Source organism: Caretta caretta, chromosome 4 (genome assembly GCF_965140235.1).
Source record: "Caretta caretta isolate rCarCar2 chromosome 4, rCarCar1.hap1, whole genome shotgun sequence".
NCBI lineage: Eukaryota > Metazoa > Chordata > Testudines > Cheloniidae > Caretta > Caretta caretta.
The window spans coordinates 122163361-122182015 of record NC_134209.1 but is presented as its reverse complement, the minus strand read 5'-3'; the positions used below and the strand labels follow the sequence as shown (position 1 = coordinate 122182015).

At 44.4% G+C, this 18655-nt stretch overlaps 1 protein-coding gene across 6 annotated transcripts in view; it reads right to left on the bottom strand.

Moving 5' to 3' along the window:
* The window catches only part of FAM184B (family with sequence similarity 184 member B), a 98072-nt gene that overhangs the window by 9578 nt on the left and 69839 nt on the right, over nt 1-18655 (bottom strand). For all 6 annotated transcript variants that reach the window (XM_075128017.1, XM_048848768.2, XM_048848767.2 and 3 more), the window contains 6 exons: nt 8584-8690; nt 7788-7920; nt 6560-6772; nt 4761-4914; nt 2356-2468; nt 894-1075 (listed from right to left, as the gene is read on the bottom strand). In XM_075128017.1, the coding sequence (XP_074984118.1) occupies nt 894-1075; nt 2356-2468; nt 4761-4914; nt 6560-6772; nt 7788-7920; nt 8584-8690 (902 nt within the window). The remainder of the gene's footprint in view (nt 1-893; nt 1076-2355; nt 2469-4760; nt 4915-6559; nt 6773-7787; nt 7921-8583; nt 8691-18655) is intronic.

The window sequence follows — 18655 nt, the reverse complement described above, 5'->3', positions numbered from 1 at the left end:
TACGAGCCAAATGATCGCTGCACTAACACAGAGAAGCCCTTATGCTCTAGAGCAGGAGATAGCCTACACCCCTTGCATGCAAAGGGGGTGAGGCTGCAAGCACTGCAGCAGTATCCAGTGCCCCAGTGGGACATCTCCGGGCCATGATCCTGTGCCCTATTGCCCCTGCACACTGCCTTATGGCTATGATTAGGGAATACACACTACACCTTTTCCAGTCATGCAGTGTTGCCATCTTCACTAGTGAGTGTGCTCCTCCCTCTGCCCAGGAGGCAAATTGTTTGCTCCTGGCCTCTACAGGCACAATGCCAATAGCTACTGCCACTTCCCCTCCCCAGTGCAGTCATGGATCTCTCAGCCATAACTGAGCCCCATATATGCAGGGATCACTTCAAGTATCATTCAAAAACGGTCCCTGGGATGTCTTAACACTTGGCTGGTTACTAGCTGAGGAGCAGAGATTTTTTTTTAACCCTGTGGGAAGCCCTTATTTTGGAAGGCTGTGACTAGTTCTCAGTCAGACATTTACAACGAATTTAGTGTGTAGGGCATGGGGGAAGTTTTGGACTGGTCAATCTTTAGTTCCCTTCATTATAATATGAAAGTAAGTAGCGTTCCCTGGTGGCTACAAAGAACACATTTCTGTGTCATGTATTTAGATGGATGAAGCAGTAAACATCAATATTTTCAATGCAGCAGGGAAGGGGAATGCTGGCTGCACCGTTAGGAACTGCAAAAAGTGAAGACCACTTTTGAAAAGCTCCAAGCCTAAAATATAATTCTCTTTAGGAAGGATAAATTCAGATCTCTCACAGCATTTGGAAGAATACTGATGTTAGCAATATGCTGACCCTGTATGAGGAAGCTGTGAAGGGCAGTAATATAAGGCAGACCTGTGTTTCTTCTCCTTGTCCCAAAGCTGTGTAGACTCTTGCTTCTGTAAGTCCATCTCTGGACTGAGCAGCTCCATTGTGTCCTTTAGAAGCGAATTCTCTTTCTTGAGCCCAGCAATCTCATTCTGACGTTTCTCCAGTTCCTCATTTAGAAATTTAATCTGGTTTTGGTTACGTCCTTCCTAAGAAAAAGGCCAGAATTAGCTATTTTTATCTGCTGGTTAAATTTCTCACAGGATTGCAATTGGTGATCATGATTGAGAGATTCAGTTGTAATAATAATTACAATTTTATTACTTGAATAAAACAAGTGAAACACAAAGTTTATGATGTACAGCATGGTTTATATAGTTCAGATGTTATCATGTCACTTTCAAATCCGGTCATTCAGGACTGTTTTCTCTATTCCTAGCAAACTGCCAGAAATAAAACACCACCACCAACACCACCATCATCAATAAAAGTTTAAGGATATGAGTCAAAACAACAGAAAATATTCAAACAGATTTTAGGAATACTTTCAATGAACAAACTTCTGTGGTCAGGATCTTTTTAAAGGTGCCAGGAAGCTGCATGACATGAATGAGTCTATAAAGTAACTGAATATAATGAGAAATTAACTGGCTATAATATAATCAAGGGATTGGGTACTAAAATATATATGTATTCATCTTATGTAGTACAGACACACACATCCCCCACTAAACTCTCACACATGCACACACAAGTCAAAGTTTTCAAACCTAGATGCTTAAAGTTATGTTCCTAAATCTGTAGTTAGACACCTAACAATAAACATCAGTAACTGTCCTAAATTTTAGAGGTGCTGAGCACCTGCAAGTCATTAAAATCAGTGGTACTCTTGCATGCGCTGCACCTCTAGAAATCAGGCCACTTATTTTAGGTACCTATTGTTAGGCACAAAATGTTTGAAAATTTGGGGCACATTGTATATAAGGGAGAACAAGGAGCAAGTACTTTTAAACACATGAAACGCTGAACAATACCAAACACTGGAATGGGGACAGACTCAGTTTATAAGTTTCCCATTGAATATGAGAAGAAAGCTACACAGACTCCTAGTCCAAATGCTGCACTTTTCATGGACTGGTAGTGTTGGTATTCAATTAATCCCTGATAAGGGCTTGTGGATTTACAATATCAAATGTGAGTGCAGTAAGATCCCCACTGCCACCGACATACACAATCAATGTTGAAATTAGTGATCATTTGGTTGAATGTTTATTTCTGTTGTAGATCACATTGTCAAAATGCTGCATGAAATACAAATCTGCCCACCAAACTGTTGATAAACAGTGCTAATGCCTTTTGACTGTGACTCAAAGGAAGGCAACCCTGTCTGTTTCTAAACAGGAATAGTGTCATTTAAAAACCTAAAACAGAGTTTTCACTATCTGATCAGTAACACTGTATGTCAATGAAGTAAAAATTGGAAGCTTGCCTGTTGGTTCTTCAGTGCTCTCACATTCTTCAGCTCCGTCTGGAGTTCTTCCATTTGTTTTTTGTGACCGGTGCAGGATGCGTATTGCTCCGACAGCTCCATCCTCAGAGTTTCTAGCAACAATAACAAAAGACTTATCAAGGAGTGAAGGAGGTAAGAGGCCAGACATAGGGCACATCTACTTTTGCAGTAGAAGAAGTTAAAGCATTAAGTTTTGCCTTGACACGCAATTGTGCCACCATTCCATCCACTGAATAAGATTGGAAAGAGCAGGAAGTTACCCCACATGCTCTGTACAAGAGGAGCCTGTTGGGCCTGATGGCATAAATCATCTGTTAAATAATAACCACAGGTTATTGTGCTTCCACAACAAGACCTTAATGCCAGAATCAGTAGGTGACGTTCTATAACCTATGTTATGCAGCAGGTCAGACTGATGATCACGGTGGTCTCTTCTGGCCTTTAAATCTATGAATGCACCTCTCCGGTCCTCTTTTATGTAATACTGGTGGTGCATAGAGGATTGTAAAGGAGTCGCACATGTAGTAGGAGCAGTATAGGGCTGATGTAAATGGCTCTATACCAACCATAGTCCCTGGCATAGGAGGCATACTGGGACCAGGTTGGGGGGAGGGAGGGGAGCTGATCAGAGCAGGAGGGGACATGCTATATCGCTGAGCACTACAGAAATTCTGGCCTGCACCACAGCCAACTCAAATCACTCAACATCCTTAAAAATCAATGGTGTTGCATCAGTGGGTAGAATTTTGCCTATTCTTTGTTTTTCTTTATATTGGAAAGGTACATTAAGAGAGATTTCTGCGTACATTACTCTAAAACAAAGTCAACCAGCATGTAAATCATTGAACAGTTCTCTAAAATATGAGAGGTGTTTATACAGAATATATTAGTTTCATGATCAGTTTTTAGGGTACCCTGGCAGTATAACCTGGAAAGTAAATGAAATATTAATCTTTTAACCTCAAATTGCCTAAAGCTTAAACTTACATTTGACCTTATTTTTCCAGCTGTGGTTGCAGGGGATGATATCTTTAAGAATATTCATATTATTCTTTTTTTCAGCAAGAAAGCCCCTTTAATAGTGAGCTTGAATAGTCTGGATCGCTTCCTAGGGAATGGTAAAGATGAATCCTTTTCCTTTGAATTTAACACCTCCTTAGTGACTAAATTAGAGTCTCACATAAGGTCCTTACACACACTTCTGACTTCCCAGCTTCTCTTTTCTGAACAGCCAGCTACCAACATCAGTGAACAGCTGATTTTCTGACATCACATTTTTTCATATTTCTGCAAATGAATAAGTATTTTTTAACTTCACATGGGCTTGGTTCCTCTTTTTGGCCCTTGTTCAACAAAGCCGGTGCTTAACTCCTAGCATGTGAGTACTCTACAGGCTTGACTTTTTCTGCTACTCTCCTTTCACCTCTGGGTGAGATTCACCACTTTACAGAGGGCCAGCAGAAGACCTCTGCACCACTTTGTCCCACCTATAGGGACTTAGAGATGTGCAGGCCTGCAGTAGCACTTGGCACAAGGATGAATTTCCACCCGTATGTCCAATGTAGTGGAGTGTCCATTTTTTAATGGCATTAGGCTACTAGTTAGGTATAGTTAAGTGGGTCTAAACCATTTTATTATACAATAAAATATATTGATTTTTCTTATGATTTCACATGACAAACAACTTAATTGTAATTAAAATAGTGTGCACCCCACGAGTATTGCTTTTTTAAAAGTAAAAATGATAACATTTGCATCATTCAGCCTCACTTTTTCCCCACTTTTGAGCCAGGTGTAAAAAACCCCCACTTATGACCCAGTACCAGGTAAATCACACTGGCTAGAAACAATCAAGACTGATGACTTTATTTAAGCAAGGGCTATGCTGGCAATTTGCCATGAACCTGGGGGATGTGCCTAATTTGCAGAAAGTGGAGCAAATTGAAGCCTTTTAGCTTTAAGGTGTTGTGCAAAGAGACCACAGGTCACAGCAAGCAGTGCTGCATCTAGACCTGAGCATGTTCGGCTGAGATCTTTGCGGATCACAGTAGTAAGATGAAGGCTGCCGTTGGCAGCATCACAGAACTCAGTGGGACACACTTGGCCCACAGCTGATCAATCCTGATGTAAAAGAAACAAAGGAAATCCCACAAATTTCCAGCTATCACGTACTGATTTACTGTGTCTGCAAAGGCAGCTTTTTTAAACAGGCCACTGACAACTAGGAGCTAAGTTAACAATAAGCATGTATGGCTAAAACTTTGGGAAATACAGCAGGAACTGACAGAGCTGGGTTTGTAGGGCATGGGATCCATGGAATGACCAGAGCATTTCTCAAATCATAATAAAGTAGGAAGCTGTGTGTGACATGTGGCTTGTTATACCTATCCATGCAGCTTGTTGTTTTTGTTTCTGTTCAAGTTCACCGTGTAATTCTTTCTTTGCCTTCTCTTCCAAAGCCTGTACTTCCAATCTGTGAGAGTGATGTTGGATTTTGATGCTGTCATCATATTTTTTCTTCAAATGTTCTTCTGCCTCCTGCAAGTAAGATAAATATATGTAGGGCCTAATTCACTCCTTTGCTACTACAGGTTTAATGCAAGGGTGAATCAGACCCTTCATACACACAGCATATTTAATTTGCAGCATCACCAAATGTTGCTATTTCATCAATACAAGATTAGCAGAAGACTCAAGACAAAATAAAACCAAGCAACAAAGGAACAGAAGAAGTTTTCCAGACTTCTTATAGTAGAATTTGAGAGGTTTTCAATGTTTGTATCAACTGTGAAACACAAATGTTGAAGATTGTACTATTAGTCATTAGAAAGGTAATTTTTCTTCAGCTTCCAGTAAGGCCTCAGCATTATTGGTTATTAGTATATATTGGCCAAAACCTGCGGTCCTACTTGGTCCAAAAAAATCTGCCCTTGTCAGTGAAATTTTGACTGAGTCTAGCCTGCAGGATATGGCACTATGTGATTGGGACATTCTGAGGGCCAAATGCTCCCCTAAATTAGATCTGACTTCATTGTGGTTTTCCAAGTGTCCAAGGCAGAATTTGTAAACAAATGGTCTAAGTTAAATTCCTCCTGGGATGGTTATACCATGTATAGTAGAACCTCAGAGTTACAAACACCAGAGTTAGGAACTGACTGGTCAACCACACACCTCATTTAGAACTGGAAAAATGCAATTAGGCAGAAGCAGAAACAAACAAACAAAAATAAAAAGCAAATAAATACAGTACTGTGTTAAACATAAACTACTAAAAATATAAAGGGAAAGTTTAAAAAAAAGATTTGACAAAATTAGGAAACTTTCTGTGCTTGTTTCATTTAAATTCAGATGGTTAAAAGCAGCATTTTTCTTCAACATAGTGAGTTTCAAAGCTGTATTAAGCTCATGTTCAGCTGTAAACTTTTGAAAGAACTACCATAACATTTTGTTCAGAGTTATGAACATTTCAGAGTTACAAACAACCTCCATTCCCAAAGTGTTTGTTTTACTCTATAGCTAGAAAAGGTAATTTACAGCAGGTGTGCAATCTGGATATGAAGTCAATGTCACAATCACATGGATATTTTAAAATTTACCTTTTTCTTGAATGGAAACCTCCCTTTAGGACAATACACAGTATGAACTTTGATTATTATTTTGTCAATGAGGTAAATCTACATAAGCATTTAAAAGCAGTGGTTTTTACACTTGTATAATTGATTTTTTTACACTTTCTTTAATCTGTACACATTATTATAATAATCAGTTTATTATATTGTAAATAAGTATTCTATGTAGAAATGAATGAACCTGAGAAATGAAATGAATTATGTATGAACCTGAGAAAGTCAGAGTCCTATTAACAATATGCTTAAAATATATATTTCTTAGGAATTTCCTCTTATTTTGAGGCCAGGCTCAGATAATTCCTATAAAAACATATGCACAGTGTGATCTATATTCAAGCACTGACATAAAGAAATAAAGCATAACAGCAGAGCCATGAGCAATCAGAACAGCAGGGTAGCCTGTTATTTGAAATAATATTGACCTATCTTTAGGATAACTGGAAATACCTAAATTTAGAGAATCATCTCTCAGCTTATAGTTACCCTAAAATGATTTAAGTCTGACCCAAGTAAGCAAATAAAAATAAACAGCACCAATGTCAGTACAAAACTACCTTGAGTTCCTGATTTTTGCTTTTCTCTAGTATTTGTAGAGCTCTCTCATGTGATGCCTCCAACTGTGCTTTAACATTCTGGCTTTGTTGAATGGTGTCTTGAAGATCCTGCAAAAGCTTCTCCCTCTCTTTGCTGAACTGTAGCGTCTGCTCCTTCAGAGATTCTTTGAAGTTATTTGCTTGTTGGTCTAATGTTTGCTTCAGCTGAGCAACCTTCAACAATGGTACAATTACTAGGCTGTGGTTAGCTGTTAGCCTCATCAATTATTATTTGTATTACTATAGCACCTACAAGCCCTAGTCAGGACCACACTGTGCTACGTACGGTACAAACCACTGCACTCGGCTGCTTCGCAGCATCAAAACAGACTCATCTGAAGAAAGTGTGTTCAGTTTTACTATATTTTATGAACGTGTGATGCTCTAAGAAAACAACAGGACATTCATTTCCTGGTGGGAGAGAGCCCTTATTTCTCTCAACGATGACCCTACGGGCCTATCTAGCACTGAAAATCGTGGCCAGCTTGAAGAACGGTGGATGCCACAGAACACCTTGAGGATGGAGGTGTTAGACTGGTGGAAAGTGGAGCAGGTCTGAGGGCTTTGCAGGGATGCTAATACCCTCCCAGAAAGAATATAATGAAACACTACCATCCTTTTTCCACCAACTGTCTGGTTAGACTGCATCAAGTAATTTACTAAAAAAATAAATAAAGCATCAGAGCTTTGATCTCTTATCTTCCCAAATCATCTCCTGCTCGTGTGGGTAGCCCATTGTCCAGACTGCATAGTAATGAAGGGCACAGTTCAAAGAGCAAGTTCAAGAGCACAGTTAATTGAGTGGCATTTGATTTGTGACACTGAAGGGTCCAATGACAAAATGGTAGATGAAGAATTTAGTGCAAAACTCCCATTAGCGGTAATGGGAGTTCCGTGCATCACATCCTAGACTTATGTTGTGTGCTTTCCCTCTCTCACCATAACAAATAAATACAGAAGAAATAATATTTACTGTATGAGTAACTAGAATTACAGCTTTCTCTTTTGGGGGCAATGGGGCCATTTAGTGTATGCTCATTCCCGTTTTTTTTTTTATTGCTATATTTTCTAAATAACTAGCAACAGATTTTTCCTAAAGGCTACCATGACAAAATTCACTGCTGCAGATGTCTCATGAGCCAAGGAGCACATTTACCATGTAATGTCACTAAGAGTTTTGTCACTGTACCTGAGCTTGTAAATCCGTCTTTTGGTTGTGCCATTCCTTCTGCAAAACCTTTGCTTCTTTTGCCTTCTCTTTCTGTAAAGAAGAAAGAGAAGGCTGCCTGTCTTCCCTTCTGGGAACACGTGCATTTTCCAGCCTTAAAGAAACAGAGCCCATGTTGTTAAAGGTAGAGCCTCGCAGGGCCTGTAATTTACTTAATGTGATAAACACATTTCCAGATAGGCAATAATTTGACCATTCTCCAAACTACTGCATGCTCATTTTACTCTTCTTCAGTGTGGTCTGGGTTTTCTATGTTTACATCAGCTAATTACAATTACTTGTCAAGTGGAAAAGCTTTATTAGCTGCTTATAGTCTACAGTTGCTTTGCTCTTGTGGCACTCATTCATGTCTGCAGTGGCCAGAGGGAGGTGCTAATGAGCAATGCAAGACCACATCCTCACTCCATGCTACAGCTTCCATGCATTTTCTCCCAGGGTCTCAATGTGCTCCCTCTCCCTAGGTGCTTAGTCCTTCCTGCCGGGGATGAGCATGCCTGCTGCTCTCCTCCAGGGGATGAGCACTTTCCCAGCAGATTTTCTTGACCTCTCCCCATTTCCAGACACACATGGCCCATCCCCGAAGTACTCAGTGTGCCCTTATCCTTCCGGGGTTCAGCACAAAACCTCCCCAAACCGCTGAAGGGATGTAACTCCCAGGGTCTCAGGATACTCCCCTCTACAGTCTCCATTAACATACTCCAGGTAAAACCTAAATTCCAAGTCACTTTATGACTGGAGCCCTCTGATTGCACTGTACCGTGGCTTGACTTCATTTCTGGTCCCTGTCTGTGCTCTTAAGGGCTCTTGGCCTTTGCCCCTTTCTCTCTGTAGTTTAGACCTGTCTTTCTGCTGCAGAAACGGCTCCTGGGATTAAAAGAAAAAGGTAAGTATGAAGCTTGCTGTTAGAGACACCTGCAGCTTAATTAATCACAAGCTCTTTATTTCTATTGTAAAGTTACTTTAATTTGCTATTTGTAATTTTTTTTTTCTCAAATTTATTTCTTCTGCAAAACAATCAAAGGAGAACGGGGAAGGAACTTTGCATATAAATGGCAGGGCTGGTGGTGGCAGGGCTGGTATTGTTTATGGCTTTGAGTAAAATAAAAGCAGGGTAGTCTTTGTTCCTTTATATGTGATGATCACATGAAGAATGCGGTAATGAATCTGCCATGGCCATGAATTTGCAACACTGGGGACAAAACTCAGAAGCAGCTGTTCCAACAACACAGGTCTCTAGCACCTGAGCCATGTCTCTCCCCTAGTTAGATATGATTTTATATCTGTATAGGCCAGCCACAAGAGGGACTCAGTCTGACATTCCATTCAGTTCATGGATACAGCATTGGTGCTCATAAGTGCAAACCAGAACACTGTAGTCCCTCCACTCAGGTACTGTTGTCCTGGAGTGTATGAGGCTCACAGGAGATCGACTCCAACATTCAGGCACCAGCTGCCTATAAATGTGTGGCTGCTTAGCACACACCTGTTGCATCTGATTCTCCTTTGGGCGTCAGACATTCAAGGATGAGCTTGGTTTAACAGGGCAAGGGTGAGAGAAGACTATATAATACAGTGGCTTGTGTGAATTTGTCCCACTGTCCTTACTGGATATATTATCCACTCTGATCATATATTTCCTCCCCCTTGAGTAGCTGCCCAAAGGCCTGAAGTCCCAGCAGTACTACAGATAGTGGGGATACTCCTGTAGCTCAAGCAGTAGAAGTCCGTGTTTTGGATCGCGATCACTGGTGCTGCATGTGTAGAAGTTTAGCTGGGAAACATGGCCATTTGCGTCCATGGATGCATTACAATGTTTGTACTTAAGACACGACAGAAGGCTGCAAGCAGCCATAAGCCTTGCTAAAAAAAGCTCTCTAGCAGGGCTGCCAAGGACAGAAAGCTTATCTAACAGGGAAATTGAATCAACCCTGATGATTTTTAATTATATATCAGACTTCCCCAACTCACCATTCATTACATGCATAGAGAAAGTTGGAAACAAATTCAAGTCTCCGATGTGTGGCCAAGTCTGTACCATTGCCACATCTTTCAGTATTCACCGTGGGAGACTGGGAGATGTGCGGATTGGATCAGTGGCTAGATTTGTGAATTGGAGCTTTTCACATAGTTTGACAGGTCAAATCAAGCTGAGGTCAGTTGTGAAAGAAAGTTACAATCTATATGAACCATTGGGGTGGCCTATGCAAAGTTAGGTGGTAGACTCAGTCTAGTGCAGGGGTCGGCAACCTGCGGCACCCGTGCCGATTTTTATTGGCACGCTGCTTCCAGCCGGGGTTCCGTCCACCGGCCCCGCTCAGCCCGCTGACAGTCTGGAGTTCCAGCTGCCGGACCCTTGCCAGCCGGTGTCTCAGGTGCTGGCCCCTCTCAGCCTACTGCTGGCCTGAGTGAATGGAACCCCAGGCTGGCAGCAGGCTGAGCAGGGCTGGTGGCCAGGATCCCAGCTGGCAGGAGCCGGCAGACAGAACCCCAGACTGGCAGCGGGTGAGCCGCTGATGGTCTGGGGTTCTGTCCGCCACCCAATTCAGCCCACGGACAGTCTGGGGTTCCAGCCGCCGGCCCCTTCCAGTTGAGGTCCTGACCATCGGCTCCACTCAGCCTGCTGCCAGCCTGGGATACCAGCCGTCAGCCCTGCTCATCTCGCTGCTGGTCTGGGGTTCCAGCCGCCCGGCCCCCTGCCAGCTGGGTTCCGGGCCTCCAGCCCTGCTTAGCCCTCCTGCCAGCTTTGGGTACTGGCAGCCAGCCCAGGGCTCTGCTCCCGGCCTGGGCCCAGCACTCTGCAGCCCTTATTAAAAATTACACTACAATTAGCTTAAAAACTTGAAAACTTGAAAACTTTGTATATTACAGTAATCGTTAAAAAATGTATAATGTTAATAAATACATAGGTTTGATGAAACAAAGTAGTTGTTACTTATGTGCCTGTGCTTAATTTGTGTTTTCGATGATTTACCTTCTAAGAAAATCTCGCATGTCTCGCATCCCCAGAAAGGGCATCTCGCACCCGCAGGGTTAAGAACCATTGCACTAAATTGATAAGATCTGCATTTTAATTTAATTTCAAATGAAGCTTCTTAAACATTTTTAAAACCTTGTTTACTTTACATACAACAATAGTTTAGTTATATAATATAGACTTATAGAGAGAGACCTTCTAAAAACATTAAAATGTATTACCAGCACGCGAAACCTTACATTAGAGTGAATAAATGAAGACTCGAAAGGTTGGTCTAGTGTCTAACGGACAGGTGCACACATCACAAAAAAAATCACACACCATGGTAGTTATACTGAGACTTGTTACTTAATGTATATAGAAACGAAACTAGTTCCATCTAGTGTCCTTGTGCCAATATGGCAAGAAGCACAAGTTGTGCGTGTGCAGTTAAAATCACTCTGGAAGGAGTAAACACTGTTTAATCTGTGGTACACTTAGTGCCATCTACTGGCAAAATTATATACAAGCTATTTTGAGCCACTAAAAAAGACTGATAGGAATAAGCATTCAGGTTCATTTATCCCAATACAATATGTACTCATTAAGATCAAATGTAAATTTAATGCACCACATCAAAGGATACATCTGTCTGTTCACTTGTAAACAGAAGTAAAAACAGCATGCATAATGTGAGCAGCTAAAGAGTGTAGTCCAAAAAAACACCTTTTGCCATAAGAGATTCCAAAGTCACAAAGTCTGACTAAAATAGGACACTTGGGGCAAAAAGCTGCATTTCAGAACTCCAGCTCAGGACTGAGGGCCGGTGTGTGTGGATGCCCGCCAGGAGTTACAAAATGAGTGGGAGGGCCCTGCATACTGGGCTCTGCAGAGAGTATAGGCCCAATCCTGCAAACCTTTATTCATGTGAATAGTCTTCACCTATTCATATAGTCCAATTGAGTTTAAGGGAAATGTTTGCATGAATAAGGACTATTGCATGAGTAACTGTATCCAGGCTCACACCCTATTATTATTAATTAAAATGGGGTGGTTTTTTTTTGTTTTAAACATTTTTATGTAATGTTCTAAGGGACTAGTCACACTGGCTATAAATATACTTAGTGCAGGCAGATGCTGGGTGAGCTTCCTTCATCCACCTGCCAACTGCACCCACCTTCCAACATTGCTACTATTTTAGCCCAAGGTCTCACTGAAAAAGAGATGGTGAATCAGCTCAGGTCTGTGATTTGGCCAACTAGCCACTTAGGCCTAAGATGAAACTAACACATTTATTGTGACTTGTGAGCTATGAGGTCATGTCTGTTTTACCACATGTAATGGAAAGACAGCACTTACTGTAGGTTTTAGATACTGCTGTTGCTGATAAAATTGGCCTTCAAAATAACACGGGGATGTCTACACTTCTGGGTTTACGCGTGTTGAGCCACGGGTTTTTGCCCCTAGCATTCACACTGGAAGCCCTTAGACATGCATCTAGGCTAGGGGCTGTAGAATATGAGGAAACATACCCGTTTGGGGGTGTGGGTAAGAGAGTGTGTCACCATCTGACCCACCTAAGTACCCACCCACTTTGTGATGCGGGTGTACCAATTACAAGGTGAACCACCCTTGAGACAACATAGTCCTCCACTGTCACTCCCACAATTCCCTGTCTGTATGTTCCTGCCTTTCTGCCCCCTCAGTTCCCTCCCACTTGTTCTCTATGAGCCAGAAGTTACCCACTATTTATGTTCCCTTGAACAGCATTTTGCCCCCTCCTCTTTTGTGCAGGAGGATTGTGCTGACAACTCACAGATGCCTGCCTGGCCATCTCAAAATGGCTGAATCCCAGCATGCTGCAAGCTGCCAGGAGAACCACACCAGGTGCTGCCTGGTGATCCAGAGCCATGGCTTTAGTAGGAGCTGGCGTAATATTCATCTCAATGAAAAGATTTCAGAGGCTAGTTGAGCAGGGCATCCACCGGACAGCAGTGCCATGCTGGGAGCAGATTAAACACCTCAAGTCCATGTACTGCAAGGAAAAGTACTCCAACTGCCAGACTGGTCGCATGCCCCTGCTGTGGGGAGCTCAGCATGGTGCTTGGCTGACAGCACAGACATGATTTCCTCCTGATTGCAGAGTGTCTTGTCGTGAGGCAGGAGGAAGGAGAGGCAGGTGTGACAGGAGCTGCCCATAGAACTTAGTGCTCCCAGTCAGGACCCCCAGCAGGACGGTTAGCAGACAGTCCAGGCGGATCCCCTCAGGTCCTGTTTGGGGTAGGCCACCCTGGGGAGACAGAGTGTGGAGCTGGACTGGGGCCCCGATCTACAGCCTGGTAAGCACCAATCATCACATTTTCTATTATTACTGCCAAGTACTTCTTCTTTGGTACATGAGGGCAGGATTTTGGGATATGACAAGTAATTTTTTTTCATGCAGGAGGATGCTAGATTCCAGGAGGACAAGTGTTTAGCTTGGGTGATGGGTACTACACTTCAACTCCCCTATGGGATATTCCCTACAAACTGCCACTGCCCCACCATGAGCTACCCAAATTGGATGCCAGGAGTAAAAAAAAATTAAACACCACAGAATACTGTTTATCCTGGGTGGCAGCTGTTTAACTACAGCCACCCATATAGAATTCCCGCCCACCCCTCCCCACGCTCGCAAGCTACCCAAGATGGATGCCAAGGAGGAGAAAAAAAATGAAACAATTATGTAAATTCAACACTCTGTTTCATACATTGTATCCAATTAAGCCTTCCTATAAGGGTACAGAATTCATGGCCTAGCAGGCATGAATGTGGAATTTTGCCAATAATGCCTTTTGTAAAACCGGGATTGACTATGTAATGTGGCTGTATTCCTTGGTTTTCCCATCAACTACTGCTTACAAGCCTATCTGGCTGCAGCAACTGGTAAAGTTAATTGTGACTGACATTGCTTTTAGTTTATTCATCCTGTTATTGGTACAGACACGTACTTTGGCTACCACATTGCTGTTCCCTATGGTAGCACTTATACGTCCATAGGGCTTCAAAAAATGGTAAAGTTCTTTGTGACTGTCACTCATTCATCCTGTCAACGCTACATTCGCATTCTTTGGCTAGACAACATTTGCCCCACGTTGTGGTGATGGTATGTCCATTGCAAGTCCATTTTTATTCTTCTGGACTCTCTGAATAGGCCATTTAAGATGATTGCTCATGCAGCAGGTAGTGCAGTGCTCATGCAGCAGGTAGTTTTTTCTCTTGATGGGGCAAGTGATGTTTGGGGCAACAGTGTAGCCAGGTCGCTGGTCTTGAGTCCACCAGGTTCTTAGGAGTTACCCTTAGCTGCTACACCATGGTAGTGCACTGAACGGCCACCCCGACCAGTCTTAGGGTATGTCTACACTACGAAATTAGGTCGAATTTATAGAAGTCATTCTTTTAGAAATCGTTTTTATATATTCGAGTGTGTGTGTCCCCACGGAAAATGCTCTAAGTGCATTAAGTGCATTAACTCGGCGGAGCGCTTCCACAGTACCGAGGCAAGCGTCGACTTCCGGAGTGTTGCATTGTGGGTAGCTATCCACAGTTCCCACAGTCTCCGCTGCCCATTGGAATTCTGGGTTGAGATCCCAATGCCTGATGGGGCTAAAACATTGTTGCGGGTGGTTCTGGGTACATATCGTCAGGCCCCTGTTCCCTCCCTCCCTCCGTGAAAGCAGCAGCAGACAATTGTTTTGCGCCTTTTTTCTTGAGTTACCTGTGCAGACGCCATACCACGGCAAGCATGGAGCCTGCTCAGGTAACCGTCACCATATGTCTCCTGGGTGCTGGCAGACGTGGTACTGCATTGCTACACAGCAGCAGCTACCCATTGCCTTCTGGCAGCAGATGGTACAATAGGACTGGTAGCAGTCATCGTCACGCCCGAGGTGCTCCTGGCCACATCGGCCAGGAGCACCTGTGTAGACATGCGTGCAGGGACTACATTAGAAGTGACTTGACCAGGTCATTCTCTTTAGTCCTGCAGTCAGTCCTATTGAACCATCTTATGGTGAGCAGGCAGGCGATATGGATTGCTAGCAGTCCTATTGTACCATCTTCTGCCGGGCAGGCAAGAGATGAGGATGGCTAGCAGACCTATTGTACTATCTTCTGCCGAGCAGCCATGAGATGTGGATGGCTTGCAGTCCTTCTGCACCGTCTGCTGCCAGCCAAAGATGTAAAAGATAGATGGAGTGGATTAAAACAAGAAATAGACCAGATTTGTCTTGTACTCATTTGCTTCCGCCCCCCCCCCCCCACCAATGCATGCATCATGGTGCTAATGGGGCAGGTTCATGCGGTGGAACGCCAATTCTGGGCTTGGGAAACAAACACAGACTGGTGGAACCGCATAGTGTTGCGGGTCTGGGACGATTCCCAGTGGCTGTGAAACTTTCGCATGCGTCAGGGCACTTTCATGGAACTTTGTGACTTGCTTTTCCCTGCCCTGAAGCGCATGAATACCAAGATGAGAGCAGCCCTCACAGTTGAGAAGCGAGTGGCGATAGCCCTGTGGAAGCTTGCAATGCCAGACAGCTACCGGTCAGTCAAGAATCAATTTGGAGTGGGCAAATCTACTGTGGGGGCTGCTGTGATGCAAGTAGCCCACGCAATCAAAGATCTGCTGATATCAAGGGTAGTGACCCTGGGAAATATGCAGGTCATAGTGGATGGCTTTGCTGCAATGGGATTCCCTAACTGTGGTGGGGCCATAGATGGAACCCATTCCCTATCTTGGCACCGGAGCACCAAGCCGGCGAGTACATAAACCGCAAGGGGTACTTTTCAATAGTGCTGCAAGCTCTGGTGGATCACAAGGGATGTTTCACCAACATCAACGTGGGATGGCCGGGAAAGGTACATGACGCTCGCATCTTCAGGAACTCTGGTCTGTTTCAAAAGCTGCAGGAAGGGACTTTATTCCCAGACCAGAAAATAACTGTTGGGGATGTTGAAATGCCTATAGTTATCCTTGGGGACCCAGCCTACCCCTTACTGCCATGGCTCATGAAGCCGTACACAGGCAGCCTGGACAGTAGTCAGGAGCTGTTCAACTACAGGCTGAGCAAGTGCAGAATGGTGGTAGAATGTGCATTCGGACGTTTAAAGGCGCGCTGGCGCAGTTTACTGACTCGCTTAGACCTCAGCGAAACCAATATTCCCACTGTTATTACTGGTTGCTGTGTGCTCCACAATATCTGTGAGAGTAAGGGGGAGACGTTTATGGTGGGGTGGGAGGTTGAGGCAAATCGCCTGGCTGCTGGTTACGCTCAGCCAGACACCAGGGCGGTTAGAAGAGCACAGGAGGGTGCGGTACGCATCAGAGAAGCTTTGAAAACCAGTTTCATGACTGGCCTGGCTACCGTGTGAAAGTTCTATTTCTTTCTCCTTGATGAAACCCCCCGCCCCTTGGTTCACTCTACTTCCCTGTAAGCTAACCACCCTCCCCTCCTCCCTTCGATCACCGCTTGCAGAGGCAATAAAGTCACTGTTGCTTCACATTCATGCATTCTTTATTCATTCATCACACAAATAGGCGGATGACTACCAAGGTAGCCCAGGAGGGGTGGTGGAGGAGGGAAGGAAAATGCCACACAGCACTTTAAAAGTTTACAACTTTAAAATTTATTGAATGCCAGCCTTCTGTTTTTTGGGCAATCCTCTGTGGTGGAGTGGCTGGTTCGCCAGAGGCCCCCCCATCGCGTTCTTGGGCGTCTGGGTGAGGAGGCTATGGAACTTGGGGAGGAGGGCGGTTGGTTACACAGGGGCTTTAGCGGCAGTCTGTGCTCCAGCTGCCTTTGCTGCAGCTCAACCATACACTGGAGCATATTGGTTTGATCCTCCAGCAGCCTCAGCATTGAATCCTGCCTCCTCTCATCAGGCTGCTGCCACATTTGAGCTTCAGCCCTGTCTTCAGCCCGCCACTTACTCTCTTCAGCCCGCCACCTCTCCTCCCGGTCATTTTGTGCTTTCGTGCACTCTGACATTATTTACCTCCACGCATTCGTCTGTGCTCTGTCAGTGTGGGAGGACAGCATGAGCTCAGAGAACATTTCATCACGAGTGTGTTTTTTTTTCCTTTCTAATCTTCACTAGCCTCTGGGAAGGAGAAGATCCTGTGATCATTGAAACACATGCAGCTGGTGGAGGAAAAAAAAGGGACAGCGGTATTTAAAAAGACACATTTTATAAAACAGTGGCTACATTCTTTCAGGGTAAACCTTGCTGTTAACATTACATACATAGCACATGTGCTTTCATTACAAGGTCGCATTTTGCCTCCCCCCACCGCGTGGCTACCTCCTCAACCCTCCCCCCTCCCTGTGGCTAACAGCGGGGAACATTTCTGTTCAGCCACAGGCAAACAGCCCAGCAGGAATGGGCACCTCTGAGTGTCCCCTGAAGAAAAGCACCCTATTTCAACCAGATGACCAGGAATGATATCTCACTCTCCTGAGGATAACACAGAGAGATAAAGAACGGATGTTGTTTGAACGCCAGCAAACATACACTGCAATGCTTTGTTGTACAATGTTTCCCGAGTACGTGCTACTGGCCTGGAGTGGTAAAGTGTCCTACCATGGAGGATGCAATAAGGCTGCCCTCCCCAGAAACCTTTTGCAAAGGCTTTGGGAGTACATCCAGGAGAGCCGCGAATGCCAGGGCAAATTAATCCTTTCACATGCTTGCTTTTAAACCATGTATAGTATTTTAAAAGGTACACTCACCAGAGGTCCCTTCTCCGCCTGCCGGGTCCAGGAGGCAGCCTTGGGTGGGTTCGGGGGGTACTGGCTCCAGGTCCAGGGTGAGAAACAGTTCCTGGCTGTCGGGAAAACCAGTTTCTCCGCTTGCTTGCTGTGAGCTATCTACAACCTCCTCCTCATCATCATCTTCTTAGTCCCCAAAACCTGCTTCCGTGTTGCCTCCATCTCCATTGAAGGAGTCAAACAACACGGTTGGGATAGTGGTGGCTGAACCCTCTAAAATGGCATGCACCTCATCATAGAAGCGGCATGTTTGGGGCTCTGACCCGGAGCGGCCGTTCGCCTCTCTGGTTTTCTGGTAGGCTTGCCTCAGCTCCTTAAGTTTCATGTGGCACTGCTTCGGGTCCCTGTTATGGCCTCTGTCCTTCATGCCCTGAGAGATTTTGACAAAGGTTTTGGCATTTTGAAAACTGGAACGGAGTTCTGATAGCACGGATTCCTCTCCCCATACAGCGATCAGATCCCGTACCTCCCGTTCGGTCCATGCTGGAGCTCTTTTGCGATTCTGGGACTCCATCATGGTCACCTCTGCCGATGAGCTCTGCATGGTCACCTCTGCTGATGAGCTCTGCATGGTCACCTGCAGCTTGCCATGCTGGCCAAACAGGAAATGAGATTCAAAAGTTCGCGGTTCTTTTCCTGTCTACCTGGCCAGTGCATCTGAGTTGAGAGTGCTGTCCAGAGCGGTCACAATGGAGCACTCTGGGATAGCTCCCGGAGGCCAATACCACCGAATTATGTCCACAGTACCCCAAATTTGACCTGGCAAGGCCGATTTAAGCGCTAATCCACTTGTCAGGGGTGGAGTAAGGAAATTGATTTTAAGAGCCCTTTAAGTTGAAAAAAAGGGCTTCATCGTGTGGACAGGTACAGGTTTACATCGATTTAACACTGCTAAATTTGACCTAAAGTCCTAGTGTAGACCAGGGCTTAGTGCTAAAGGCCTATAGACCCACAGCAACCACTCCCCAGGCCCCTGATAGGATGGACAGGCAGCACTCCATTGGGTACCTGGACTACATAAAGACCCCAACAGGAAAAGGAAGCTGTCTAAGCAACAGACTATTGCC